The sequence below is a fragment of the Vespula pensylvanica genome, chromosome 11 (genome assembly GCF_014466175.1).
Source record: "Vespula pensylvanica isolate Volc-1 chromosome 11, ASM1446617v1, whole genome shotgun sequence".
Lineage (NCBI taxonomy): Eukaryota > Metazoa > Arthropoda > Insecta > Hymenoptera > Vespidae > Vespula > Vespula pensylvanica.
This window is the reverse complement of record NC_057695.1, coordinates 5101972-5115492: the sequence shown is the minus strand read 5'-3', so window position 1 is coordinate 5115492 and position 13521 is coordinate 5101972. Positions and strand designations below refer to the sequence as shown.

Genomic DNA, 13521 nt, shown 5'->3' with positions numbered 1-13521 from the left:
AGAGAGAGAGAGAGAAAGAGAGAGAAACTTGGATCTTGGATTCTTTCGTCTTCGTCACGTACGAACAATAGTCGAGCAGTACTGAATTGTTAGTGACATCTTTTTATGTGAACGGGTAGGTTACTATATCAAGGCCGATGTTCATTCGTAAGCTGAGTTATATTATGTCCCTTTTTTTTTATATTTTTCGTATCAGCCATTTAAATCTCTTAGTATTTACACATGTATATATATATGTATGTATGTACGTATGTATGTATGTATATATGTATGAGTGTGTGTAAGTTAATGCAGTCAATTCGTTTAGTGAAAAATTTTAATAATTCTTTTGACATTTTAGTTTGCATCAGCAATGTATGCTATATATATATATATATGTATGTATAGAGAAAGAGAAAGAAAGAGAGAGAAAGAGTGAGTGAAATAGAGAAGTATTATTCAACGAAAACTGACAGTTTTCAATCCGATAAACTTTAAAAGCGATTTTTATCGTATTCGTAAATTACGATATCAATGAAATATCAAAGTTTCACAAGCCGAATTTTGTGATAAAGTATATATATTCTTTTTAGTAAAATCGTTTAAATAAAATGTGTATTATTGTTAATGATATTTGTTATCGATTATATATTATCAAACTCTTTTGATTAAAATTTCTTTTAAATCCATATTTAAAATTACAAAATTATTATCTATCTAAAATAACAACGTATGCATTGATAAATTTGATATAATTTAATATAACAAAGTATACATAACAATATACTATATAATCATAATTTAAAAATCTATTTATTTATTAGTAATTAAAAGCTTTGATACTATTTTATTATCTAATCTAATTTAATATTAGAAATATTATATATATACCAATTAAAAACATACACATTGCAAACCATATATTTTCTCATATTATTTCTTTACATCTAGACAACTATCTAATTACATTACTTATTCGAACGAACAATTAAAAATATCAAATTTTTTAAAAATACGTATTACTGTCAGATTAACCAAATTATTAATTAATGCATTTAAGTACGATGTATCAAGATCTAAAATATGAAATATTAGAGCTCTATTATCGATTATTATGAAATGTTAAAAAAAGCATATGAATGAATAAAATATATAGATACAATAGAATAAAGGAGTAAACGAAGTTGCACAATGCGAGAGAAAAAACTGGATATTGACATATACCCACGCGCATGCATACACATTCATACATATATATAGACTTTACTTACTAGAAAATAAATTCTACTTTGTTGGTATGAATGGAGGAAAATATCGAAGCATAAAAAAAAAAACATGCATACTTTTTGCTTTAAATGTGGGTAGAGTCTCACATGCGTTCCACTATGATGGTAGATTCCATAAATAATTAATCATGCTAGGCCAGGATCATTCGTCAACTTACGAATACAACTTTATTTGTTCTATCTAGTTCCTAGGCGCCTATGTAACGCCGGTTGAAAAAATAAACAAAAATCAATGGCCATTAAAGAAAAATTTGTATCTTGTATACGTATTTGCGCATGTGCATGAGTAATTTCTTTTTATATAATTAATATCAGTGAATGAAAGTTAAAAATTAATGTATGTATATATAAAATATATCGAAAGATTCGTTATATGTGTGTATGTATTTGTTATTATGCTTTTATTATTATTTTTTACAAATCAAAATTATTTTGAAATAAAATAATATTTTGTCTGTGCAAATTATTTATTAAATAAAATGGACGAAATTCTCCGTTAGATTTGATAGATCGAAGTAATTGAAACTATCGATAGCGTTTAGAAAATATTTAACAAAATTTAGATAATAAATAATGTGAGTTAATAAATAAAATAAATATATAATTTTGATGTATAAGCGAGCTAGAAGGAAGAATGAAAATGAATTTGGTGTTGTCTGGAATAGAAGATTCACGTTTTGTTAGAACCATGATGGGGGTTAACAGAACGTTGCTAGGGACAAAGTTCAACTGAGACAGTGTAGCTTTATTGTTCCCTTGAGACACATAACGCTGTTAAGCGAATGTATGCATGTAACGCAATGGCCCCGTGTGACTTTCTAAGTAAGTGAGACGAAACAATGGATCATTCGTTTTTAAGATGTCTCTTTAGGATGATACGTATGTACAATGAAAAAAACAAAATGATATATCATACAAAAGTTATCATATTACTTTAATTCTCTTTAACAATGACTATTATTAAAAAATGAAAAAAGAAACCTAATTTTTTATTCATTTCGTCGAAACATTTTTAAAACGTTAGATAAATTTTTGATATATTATCATTTTCTTTTTATACCATGTATTATCATATTGATTATTAATTTATAATAATTAATAATACATGAGATTTATATGAAACATATAAAAACATACTTTTAACGAACGTCATTATTGTTTTTTTTTTCAGTGTACATAGAAATTATCTTTGGACTTTTTAAACTGATTAAAATCAAGACAGAGTTTGTCAAGTCCTTGGATAACACCAATAGGGTGATAACGTTTCACGATTTAAACGTTATTTAGATCGAAGGTAGGAGTCTCGTAGGAACTTCTAAAACTTTCTTGGTATCTACGAAGACCGCATTGAGACTACGAATCGGTTATTGGAATCGATAGAGGTGCAATTAGAGAACTTTTACTTTCGACCTAGTTTCGACAAGGGGTACGCCCTGAAATAACTCGAGTGTATCCGAAAATATACGAACAGAAGCATATATATACATATATATTATATCTAAGTATAGTTATTTTCTTACGAGTAACAAATTCGAAAGATTTAAACGTTTATACGATAACATTTTATCCGATTTCTAAGTCTACGTTTTCTTTCTCTCTTCTTTCGTTCGATCAATCTATCTCTTTTTATCCCTTAACGACAATAGGATTGGCCTGGATCGATAAACGCGAACAGCAATGGGCCAAACGAAATTTTTCTCTGCCATAGTCGTCTCGATTCACAGGCGAATGAACGTTCTAATCCGTCGATATAAAAAAGGAAGGAAGGAAAAAGAGAGACACAGAGAGAGAGAGATAAAGACAGAGAGAGAGAGAGAAAAAACAGTCTCTCTCTCTCTCTCTGTTGCTCTGTTTTTCTCTTTCTCTCTCTATCACACTCTCTTTATCGTTGGGGAGAAAGACTAACCGAGAAAGAGAAGATACTCTCCGATCCATCGAGCCGACAATTCGATTATCCGTGCGATTGGATTTTCCCTGGCGTCCATCAGGAGTAAATTATTTCGTAGCATACGAGTTAAAGTGGGGGAGAACGAATTCGGATTCGTTGCTCATTGAACGACACACGAAAAGTGTGATCCAATGTTTCTTATATGTATATATGTATATACATACACCTTGCTTTAAACCGAATAAATAATTTCGTACGTGTCGAATGTGACGTTTCCTTTTTCTCTTTTTTCTTCTTTTTTTTTTTTTTTTTTTTTTAACAAAATTCAACAATCTCTTTAACTCTGAAAAGTAGTCATCAACGAAAAAAGTTTCGAAGCACTACACAATATCTGATAAAGTTTTTAAATTAACTTTATGTTAATTATTATATCTGTTAATTCTTGACAATGATCAGTGTGTGACAATGGCAATGTAATTTATTGTAGCTTATGTGTATAAAGAAGTTTGTTTTGTCATTGAATTTGAAAAAACTAAATCAATTACAATTGAAAGTTTCGTGCAAAATAAAAAAAGAAAAAAAATGTAATATAAAGTACGTAAAGAGTGAAACATTACTTATCGATTATTATGATATAGGCGTTGAAAATAAAAAAGAAACAGAAAAAAGGATAAACAATATTAATAAAAAATATATAAAATATATAAAAACGATAAAGTTAATCGCAGCATGCAAGTAAACGGTTGTTTATGATACTATAATTATTAACGTTAAAAACGAAAATAGGCAGATAATATTGATAAACAACGTTCAATATTCAAATAACACATTACGTTCTTTTTTATAAACAGCATGTGTGTATATATGTGAAAGAAAGAGAAAGAATTAAAAGAAAAAGAAAATAGCGGATATATAAAGTTAATAAATAACATTGCAAGTGTAGAAAAAAAAGAAAACGTACATTCTTGTAAGCGCACTAAAACAGTTCATTTTTAATTTATGCATGCTATACGCATTCTATTCGAAATGCACGCACATGTACACGTTTACGAAACTCATACACTTACATACCCACGCATTTGGATTATCATGCAAAAGAGGATGCACTTGCAGTCAGAAGGGGATGATTTACGTGAGTACACGTTAAGCGTCACGTGCAGCCAAGTCGAATTAGAATTGAGTATATCAAATGAAAATCCTTTCTTTTTTCTTTTTTTGTCTTCTCTGCAAAATTCTGCGCCATTTCTTTCAATTCATTATAAAACGGAAAGAGCCAATAAAAAGGTTAGAGGGATATACGAAGCCTGGTTATAAATTAGAATTAATGTTGAGACTGTTCTTCAAAGAAAAGAAAGAAAAAAGAAAAGAAAGAAAGAACTAGAAAAAAGAATAAAGAAAAAAAAACAGACAAGAAAGAAAAGAAAATGAAGTTTCATATTAAAAATTCTTAATTTAAAGATCGCGATAATAATAGTAATAATAATAATAATGATGTAAAATTCGAAGTAAAATTCGTATCTAATTATATACATTCAAACGTGCTCAATATTAACATACAAACATAATTTTCTTTTCCCGAGCACACATTAACTACCATTGTTCGTAACATTTCTAGAACTCATTTCTAAAACACTGGAATGCAGTTTAAGGCTTGTTTTATGAGTCTCACTGAACGACCTCAACAGTTTCAAAACGTTCTCCTTTCGTTAGCAATTTAACTTTCGAAAATAAAAAAACAAGCTTGGAATGATTAAGAAATATGAATTAACGTTATCGTTAGAGCATGAAATACGTACATTTTTTAAGACGTCGTGCAGCTATTTAACACGTTGCGGATCAGATATATCGTTTCTAATACATTAAACGTTTTCAATTAACCATCTAATTTTTTCCCTTGTTTCCTTTTAACTTGTGCTAAGTAAGAAATACGAGATATCATGTGAACAGTCCTTTTAACAACACAATACAATACGCGTGAGATATTCCGTCGTACATCCGTCCATAACGTGTTAAAAATGAATTAAAAGTCACTGGGTGTTAGTTAAGAGGTAGAGGAAGGATCAAGGTTAAACATGATCAATCTTAACCACTTGCGCTTGAATTGACGTGTTTACGCACGCCGATAGTTATTTTTCTCAAGATTTGAAACGACGCGAAGAAATACTCACTTGGATGATTGCTTGTCTGAAAAATATGAACAACACGCGTGACAAGAGAAAGATTGAAATTCTATTGTTCGAAAACAGTAAATCGTGTAAAATACGACCTTGCATCGATATAAGTATGTTTACTGCACAATTTTTTCTCAATTTTATATATATATTTTTTTAAATTGTAATCAAGGTAGTACAAATAATACAAATAAAAATGTACTATTAAAATAATATTATTTCTTTGTTCCTTTCTCTCTCTCTCTCTCTCTCTCTCTTTCTTTCTCTCAAAATAAAAAGCGAGTCAGTGATATCGTTCGGTGATAGTGTTCAAAAAAATGAAGAAAAGGAAAAAAGAAAAAAAAAAGAAAACTAGAAAGAGACCGTCAAAGAAAGTTCGAAGTACAATACATGTGGAATGCAAAGTAAAGCAAAGAAAAAAAGAAAAGAAAAGAAGAACTCAACAACGAAATTATTTGAAAAATGGAAGAAATGTCTGATTGTGTTCCACATTTCCCATCGCTTTCGAAACTTATCATCCTAGAAGAAAATATATTAATAAAGAGAATTATTGTCATACGTTCATTTACAATGTGGATAGAAATGACTACTTTGAGTTTCGAATTAGACACTGTAAACTATTTGGTCACGCGCATCACTGAATCAATTGTCAAGTGTGCAAGTGGTTAAACGTACTGAATGGTTTACCAAGTCAAATGAACGGAGAACAGTTTCATTACGTTATCGTTGGATCTCGTATTAAACGAAAATTGAGGAAAATGAAAAGATAGGCGAAAAGAGAGATAGAGAAAGGCGAAGTGGTAAAGTGACAGATAGACAGACAGACAGACAGACAGACAGACAGATAGATAAAGAGAGAAAGAGAAAAAGAGAAAAAAAGATAGAAAGATAAAAAGATGAAACAGAAGAATTAGAATGAGAAAAAGAGAGACATGCAACTCACCAATGCTTGGGCGGCGCTCTGGTGCTGCAAGCAAGAAACACCCAGTTACAATCACAATTATGCCAGTCAAATTTAATACATATTTTGTAATTCTTTTTTTTTATTAATTTTTCCTTTTCCTTTTTTTGGTCTTCTTCTTCTCCTCCTCCTTCACTTCCTCTTCTTCTTTTTCCTCTTTTCTTCTCGTACTTTTTTTTTTGACGGGCTATTTTTCGTTCCTTTTTTGTCTGTTTTTATTTCTTTTTTCTTTTCTTGTTTCTTTTTATTCATTTTTATTTTTTTTCTCTATTTTTCGATAATCAGGCTTACAACAGAGAGAAACGATTATACAATAAGTGCAGTGCTTTACGAAAGCGGTTCACATCGAATCGTACATACGCAAATGTTTTTAGTTGTGTTTGTGTTTATTTGAAAGCTTGGAATAACTGAGTGAATTGGCTCCCTTTTATTTTCTCTATATGGGAAATAAATGAAAAAGAAAGAAGAACAAGAGACAGAAGAAAGAATCAAAAAAAGAAAAAAGAAAAGAAAAAGAAAAAAGAAGAAGTAGCTTTCGTCGAGAAGCATCAATGCAGCGGAATTTTGATGATAATGATGATGATGATGATGATGATGATGATGATGATGATGATAATGATGACATCAGAGATCGATAAGATGTAATAACAGTAATAATGATAACGATAATAACGATTCAATGGCATGCACCTTCGGAATGATTCGTTTTCATAATAAACGTGTGTACGATTACTATGATAATTATAGGTACAGTTTGATAATTGGCAATACGTAACCTGACTAATTCACAACGACCGACTTCTCAATGGAAAATGAATAGAACTGTTTTCAATGATACAAATCAGTCTTCATCTATAGAATGTAATATAGAATTCCGCTGCATTTATATTTACATGGGTTCTGGTAGGAAGTGAAATGTATTAAAAGACAAGAATAGAAAAGGATTTATTCGTCATTATCTTATTTTCGTATTTATAATAAATCGATGAGATGGAAGCAGAAAGAAGAAAGAAAAGTGAAATGATAATTAGAGATAACACATATAGCGCAAATAAAAGAATAAGCATTGAATTAATATAAATGACGTTTGCATCCAAATGGATTTTGTGTTATTACTATTATTATTATATTACGCCAATATCTCTCGGAATGTGGTATGATAGTAAATATAAATTACGTCGATAAAAAGAAGGAAAGAAAAAAAATTAATAATCGTTAATCGGATATATTATAAAGGTCCGATTTATATCTAGGCCAAAAAATTCTAAGTGATTTTTAAAAATCAATTGCTCCAAAATCACCTAGAAACTTTCTTTCACCGTTCTGTATTATCTGTATATATGAAAGTGAATAAAAAAAAAAACAAAAAAAAGAAAAAGAAACAATATACTGATTTTTAAATAATTACTATTTGCTTCAGACTGTAAACGATATAGATTAGCTGAAAATCTTCGTTAAGTCTTGAAAAAGGCCTGTAAATGTTGAAATTGCTCGTCCTCTCATTGGTAAAAACAATCTCGTTAATAGTGAACCTGGAAGATTGGCCTGAAGCTTTCAATTAAGATGCTCACGGGGATGCGACTGACTCTAAAAGCCAACTCCCCGAGGAAATTACAATAAAGTTGCGGAACACGCGCCTTTCCTCGTTTTTGCTCTTATCATTTTCGTGGATAACGAGACCGGTTAAACGTTCATTTTTTTTTTATTTTCAAAACGTTATACTCTGACTTAACCAACGCGAAATTAGTTTCAAACCATTAGCCTATTTTAGTTTATCTCTTTAACACGTTCTATCAATCGTGATTGAAAATTTGTATCGATATAAAACAATATGTTAAATTGTTAAACGTTTTCGGTCGAGATTAAGTATTAATTTATATTTACCTTTCAGTAAAGAAGAAAAAAGAAAAGAGAAGACAGAAAAGAATTTACCAAATTTATTTTATAATCGAAAACGTATTGATTAAAAGAAAGAAAAGTAGCGATTAGACCATTTTAATTAATCCTATTAAAAACAATTTTGATAGAAAAAAAAATATATATATATCATATATATCTATTTCTCGAGAAAGATATTATCTGATTTGTAATGTTATACCAACTTTTCAAGACTGAAACGAAAGCTTCGGAAAGAAAATAATTGAAATATCAATAATATTATCTGATTCAGAAGGTTAAAAGGACTAGACGAAGATTTCGAAGAAAAATGTCTTCGATATGTATAGAGCAATAGAAAAAAAGAAAATGAAAGAAAGGTAAATATAGAGAGAGGGAGAGAAAAACATAGAGAGAGAGAGAGAGAGAGAGAGAGAGAGGGAGAGAAAAACATAGAGAAAGAGAAAGAGAGAGAGAGAGAGAGAGATACAGAGGTAGGTCAAGCAATAACACAGTACACATATTCAGCCAAAATGTTGTAGCAAGAGGCAGTCATTAGTTTGCGGTTAGAGTGAGCGTGTCCTACGTTTAACTGCAATAATTACAGTTGATCCGGCTGAACCACGTCTGCGGATTATCGTTCAACTTAATTCACCACACATATCATGAGAATGAGAAGCTGGAGTACTGGATAGGATTGAAGAAGGTAGGCTTGCGTGCGTAATTTCAATTTCCATATCGCGATAGACACTTATCTGTTCTCTCTCTCTCTCTCTCTCTCTCTCTCTCTCTCTCTCTCTCTCTCTTTCTCTTTCTGTCTATCTCTGTTTCTATCTATCTGTCTCTCTCTATTAATCTCCTTAAACGAATAAACGATATTTCATCTAATTGTTCTTATCGAGTTGCCGAGGAAAAATTTTTTTTTAATTTCCTTTATTTCTCTTACTTTTATTTCTAATTCCGTGATATTAGCTCGACTTAGCTTAGAAATCTGAGAAATGCAAAAAATAACGTACGCGAATCGTTTCTGATCGATCGATTACACACGTTGAATATAAATTATTATTCAGATATGATTGTAACAGTTTTATAATTGAATAATAAAAACAAAATGTTTTAAGCGTATTAATTAAAAAAGAAAAAAAAATAATAATATCAACAAGAAAATAAAATTAATGAATAAGGGTTTAAATAGAATAAGTCCGAGTGTCGTTATAATTATTTATATCGAATGTAAATCAAACGTCGAATGATCTAATCAATTCAATTGGCAAGTCTAATTCGATGAAGATTGCAATTTTTTGTAGAAACTGTTAAGGAGAAATCCTTTAAAATAGACTCGAATGTTAATGTTTCTAAACTAGCTTTTCTCTCTAATTCCTTCGGATCTCGTTTGCGGTTTAGAGACGTTACACATGTACGATATCACTATGACCAGCCCTTTCCACTCGGTGGTATGTCAAAGAAAGCCACGATTAAGGCTGTTATAACGTATGGCTTTTTGGATTATCGTTCAATTTACTTGGCGCCTTCTAACGACGAGATTTGCGTTTCTGATTTACATATTTTCACGTAACTCGTTCAAACGTTCATCCTCCATGTCTTTCTCACTTACATCGATTTCTTTTGATATTCTTGAAAATATTAAAAAAAAGAAAAAATGGACAAAAATTTGTTATCGCAAGTCTCTTAAGAAATAATAAATTTTCACTCAAATAAATGAAAATACGTTGATAAAAATTGTTTATTCATTTTGAACGAATGATTTATCGTTAATCGTTATCTTAATATCCAACAAAAAATTGTATCTTTTTTATTTAAATAAAAAAAAATATATATATATGTACATGAACAAACAATATAAGTTTTTGATGAAAAAAAGAAAGAAAAAGAATTTTCGGAAGATTGCGTTTCTGATTTACATATTTTCACACATACTGCGTTCAAATATTCGTTCGTTATATCTTTCTCACTAAAATCGATTTTTCTTTTTCTTTTTTGTATTCCTGAAAATATAAAAAAGAAAAAAGGATTCCTTTTTCAACGAATGTCAGTTAAGAAATAATCAATTTTCATCTGAATGAACGTTGATAAAAATTATTTATTTATTTTGGATGAACGATTTATTATTAATCTCTATTATAATGGACAACGAGAAACGTTATCTTTTTTATTTAAATGTATATACTATATACATATATGTATATATATATATATGTATGTATGTATGTATAATTTAATACCAATATGCACAAATATGATAAATCTTTGGGATAAAAAAAAGAGAAAATTTTAAAATGCAATGAATCTGCACGATGTCAGATAAGCTTCCTACACATACATATGAAGTACTTATGACAACGAGCACCAACAGTTAGCTCTATATAATCCACGAAAAAAAATATGTTTATGCAAGTTTACGCACTCCCTTTAGAAAAATTATTCTATATGTAGGTACGTCCGAAGTTTAAAATAAAAAAAAAAAAGAAGAAGACAAAAAAAGAAAAAAATGTACAACCTTTCGAAAAGATCGAATTCTTTCTCGCGAACTAGAATAAAAATTATATAACAATCAAATCGAAATATCGTCGAAAGTTAACAGTTAAAAGTTATTTTCCTCTAATTAGAAAGCCGATAACCATTTGTTTTCTCGTTGTTGAGAGTTTAAGCAAAAAGTTTTCTCGAACGTCGTATTTCATTTCGCGACGTTCTAGAGGAAACAAAATAAAAAATAAAATAAAATAAAATAAAATAAAATAAAATAAAATAAAATAGTGTAGGGCGAAGAAAGCAAGAGAGAGAAAGAGAAAAAAAAACTTTGATATTAAGTTGCACGATAAGTTATTCTTTCCTCTTTCTGGATAATCAAAGAAACAAATTAAATATCGACATAAACAAACGAAACTTGACCTATGACCAATTTGCAAAATATTTTATTTCTAAATTAAAAATATCACGAGAAACAAAAATAATTTTAATCGAATTACACAATTATTATATACTAATAATATATACTATACATTTTGATAATGAACAACTTTTGATACGATAATAATTAATTAATAAAGTTTGTTAAATATTGAAATAATTTCAAAAAGTATCTCATAAAAAAGAGATAGGCATAAATAATAAAAGATCTCTCTCTCTCTCTCTCTCTCTCTCTTTCTCTTTCTTTGATTGCAAAGAAACGTTGCTCGATTTCACGCGATAAGAAAAGAATAAAAAGAAAAGTTTTCCGCGTCCTTGCCGCGACTCTATAGATCCTAGACTCTCGAGCTCGTCTCCACATAGACGACGGAGCTCTTCCGGGATTGTGATTGCGGTGAAGTATGTCCTCTCTCAATAACCAATTTCCCAGACTTCTACTACTTCCCACGAAGGATTCAAAATCGATCTACTCGAAAACGCGAGTTGCCTACGAAGTACTTGCCTTCGAAGTACGGAATAATAAATTCTCTCTTCCTGTACAACAATGACTATTACTATCCCCTCTCTACGACTGCGATAAAACCTGCTATCTCGATATGATAATAATCATTATTTTGTTTCGATCGAACGCAAACGAACAATGAGAATTACGTCAAATTCAATCTTATATTTGAATGTGAATGTAAGATTAAAAGGGGTATAAAAAAAAAAGAAAAGAAAAGAAAAGAAAGAAAGAAGTTAAAACAGTATGGCGTAGAAAAAAAATTTCGAAACTCGAGGGCAAAGACGAGGCATTTGAAACTGGGTTATCTGAGGGAGAGAGAGAGAAAGAGATAGCATATCTAATTTTTGAAAAGAGAGCGAAAACTAGATACTATACTTTTAAGGTACATTAAAAGTATCATTGGCTCGAGGCAAGTAAGTAGAAGGAACTTAAAACGATGACGACTTGCTTGGCCTCTGGCACTATCGATGACCTTGAATTGTGATCCCCTTTATTCACTTACGACATAGGACTTTTCTATGCGATGAATTAAAATCAAAAGCGAAAAAAAATTTGAATTTATGATGTTGAATTTATGTATATATTAAATGTGGATCCATCGTTAGATCCATCGAGTATAATTGTTCTTCCCTTTAAGGAAAGAAAACCCAACTAAAATTCAAGATCATACAAACGATCCCCTTCTCAATATCTATTATTTATTCTTATTTTCTATTATGAGTCATTCGTACAACCTTTCGTCCTCAAAGTATAAACTTCCATCTCATCGACATGGTATCACTAAATATGTCCAAGGGCACTCGATATCTTTTTTTTCGTTGGTAGAAATCTGAGAATTTGAATGAAAAAAAAAAAAAGAAAACAAACAGAAAGCGACTGATGAAGATATTACGAGATGTAACACTGTTTTATAATATATAATATTTATAGTAGATATATTACATACGCATATATGGATATATGTATGTTATTTGTGTGATATTAGAAAAAGGTAAGAAAAGGAAAGGACAAAGATGGTGGTCAAGCATACATACATATATACACATACATACATACATACATACATATATATATATATATATATGTAGAGAGAGATTGGAACGACGGTGTAGATGGAAGAAAGGATGAAAGGAGAAAAAAGGAGAAGATAAAGAAAAAAAAAGGTAAAGAAAAAAAAGAAGAAAAGAAAGAAGCTTAATAGTTAGTAACATACCGAGGGCATCAGCTGATCCGTAGACCTCACCCTAGTCACCCTGTTCCTGTAGAGTATCCTCTTGACGAGTTTCTCCATCGGTTGGTTCCACTTCATGAAGCTGACGTATGCCAAGTAGAATCCAAATAGCACGAGGGCCTCGTACCAGTATATATAATTGTCTCGAAAGAAGTAGATCAGGGTGAGTAGGCTTGCGCTATAGAAGGTGCAATCACGAAATAGTGGCCACCATGTGAGGGATAATACGGTACGGGAGAATATAGCGCACATGCCGATGACAAATAGAATATTAAATACGGCTGATCCAACGATGGTGCCAATACCAACGTCGTCGAATGAAACGAAGACGCCGATGACCGATGTGAAAAGTTCTGGTGCGGAGCCACCGGCAGCCATGAAGGTGGCACCAGCAACGTCATCGGCAATCTCAAGTTTTTCTATGATAACATCCAACGAGGGTACGAAGAACTCGTCGCATACGATCGCTAATGCGACGAACATATAGACGACACCGAGTACGTGAAGTATTACGGCGCCACGTCGTCGTTGTTGGACGGTAAATAGATCGTTGGGGAAGAGTGGTGCCTTTTCCTCGGCCATATCAGCGCCTACTTTCGAGTGATGATGATGATGAATGGTGACGTTATATCCGCCAATTCCGTTCATCTCATCACTGTTCTCAAAGCTGGCGTTATTGTTATTATTATAGTTGTTG

General features: G+C 30.8%; 1 protein-coding gene across 6 annotated transcripts in view; it reads right to left on the bottom strand.

The window, feature by feature from the left end:
• The window catches only part of LOC122632984 (sodium/potassium/calcium exchanger Nckx30C), a 50302-nt gene that overhangs the window by 35589 nt on the left and 1192 nt on the right, over positions 1 to 13521 (bottom strand). For 3 of the 6 annotated variants that reach the window (XM_043820346.1, XM_043820348.1, XM_043820347.1), the window contains exons 1-2: positions 12807 to 13521; positions 6268 to 6291 (exon numbers count right to left, since the gene is read on the bottom strand). The exon at positions 12807 to 13521 is cut by the window's right edge and continues 1192 nt beyond it. In XM_043820346.1, coding sequence (XP_043676281.1) covers positions 6268 to 6291; positions 12807 to 13521 — 739 coding nt within the window. The remainder of the gene's footprint in view (positions 1 to 6267; positions 6292 to 12806) is intronic. The other 3 variants (XM_043820349.1, XM_043820350.1, XM_043820351.1) reach the window with 1 other exon arrangement.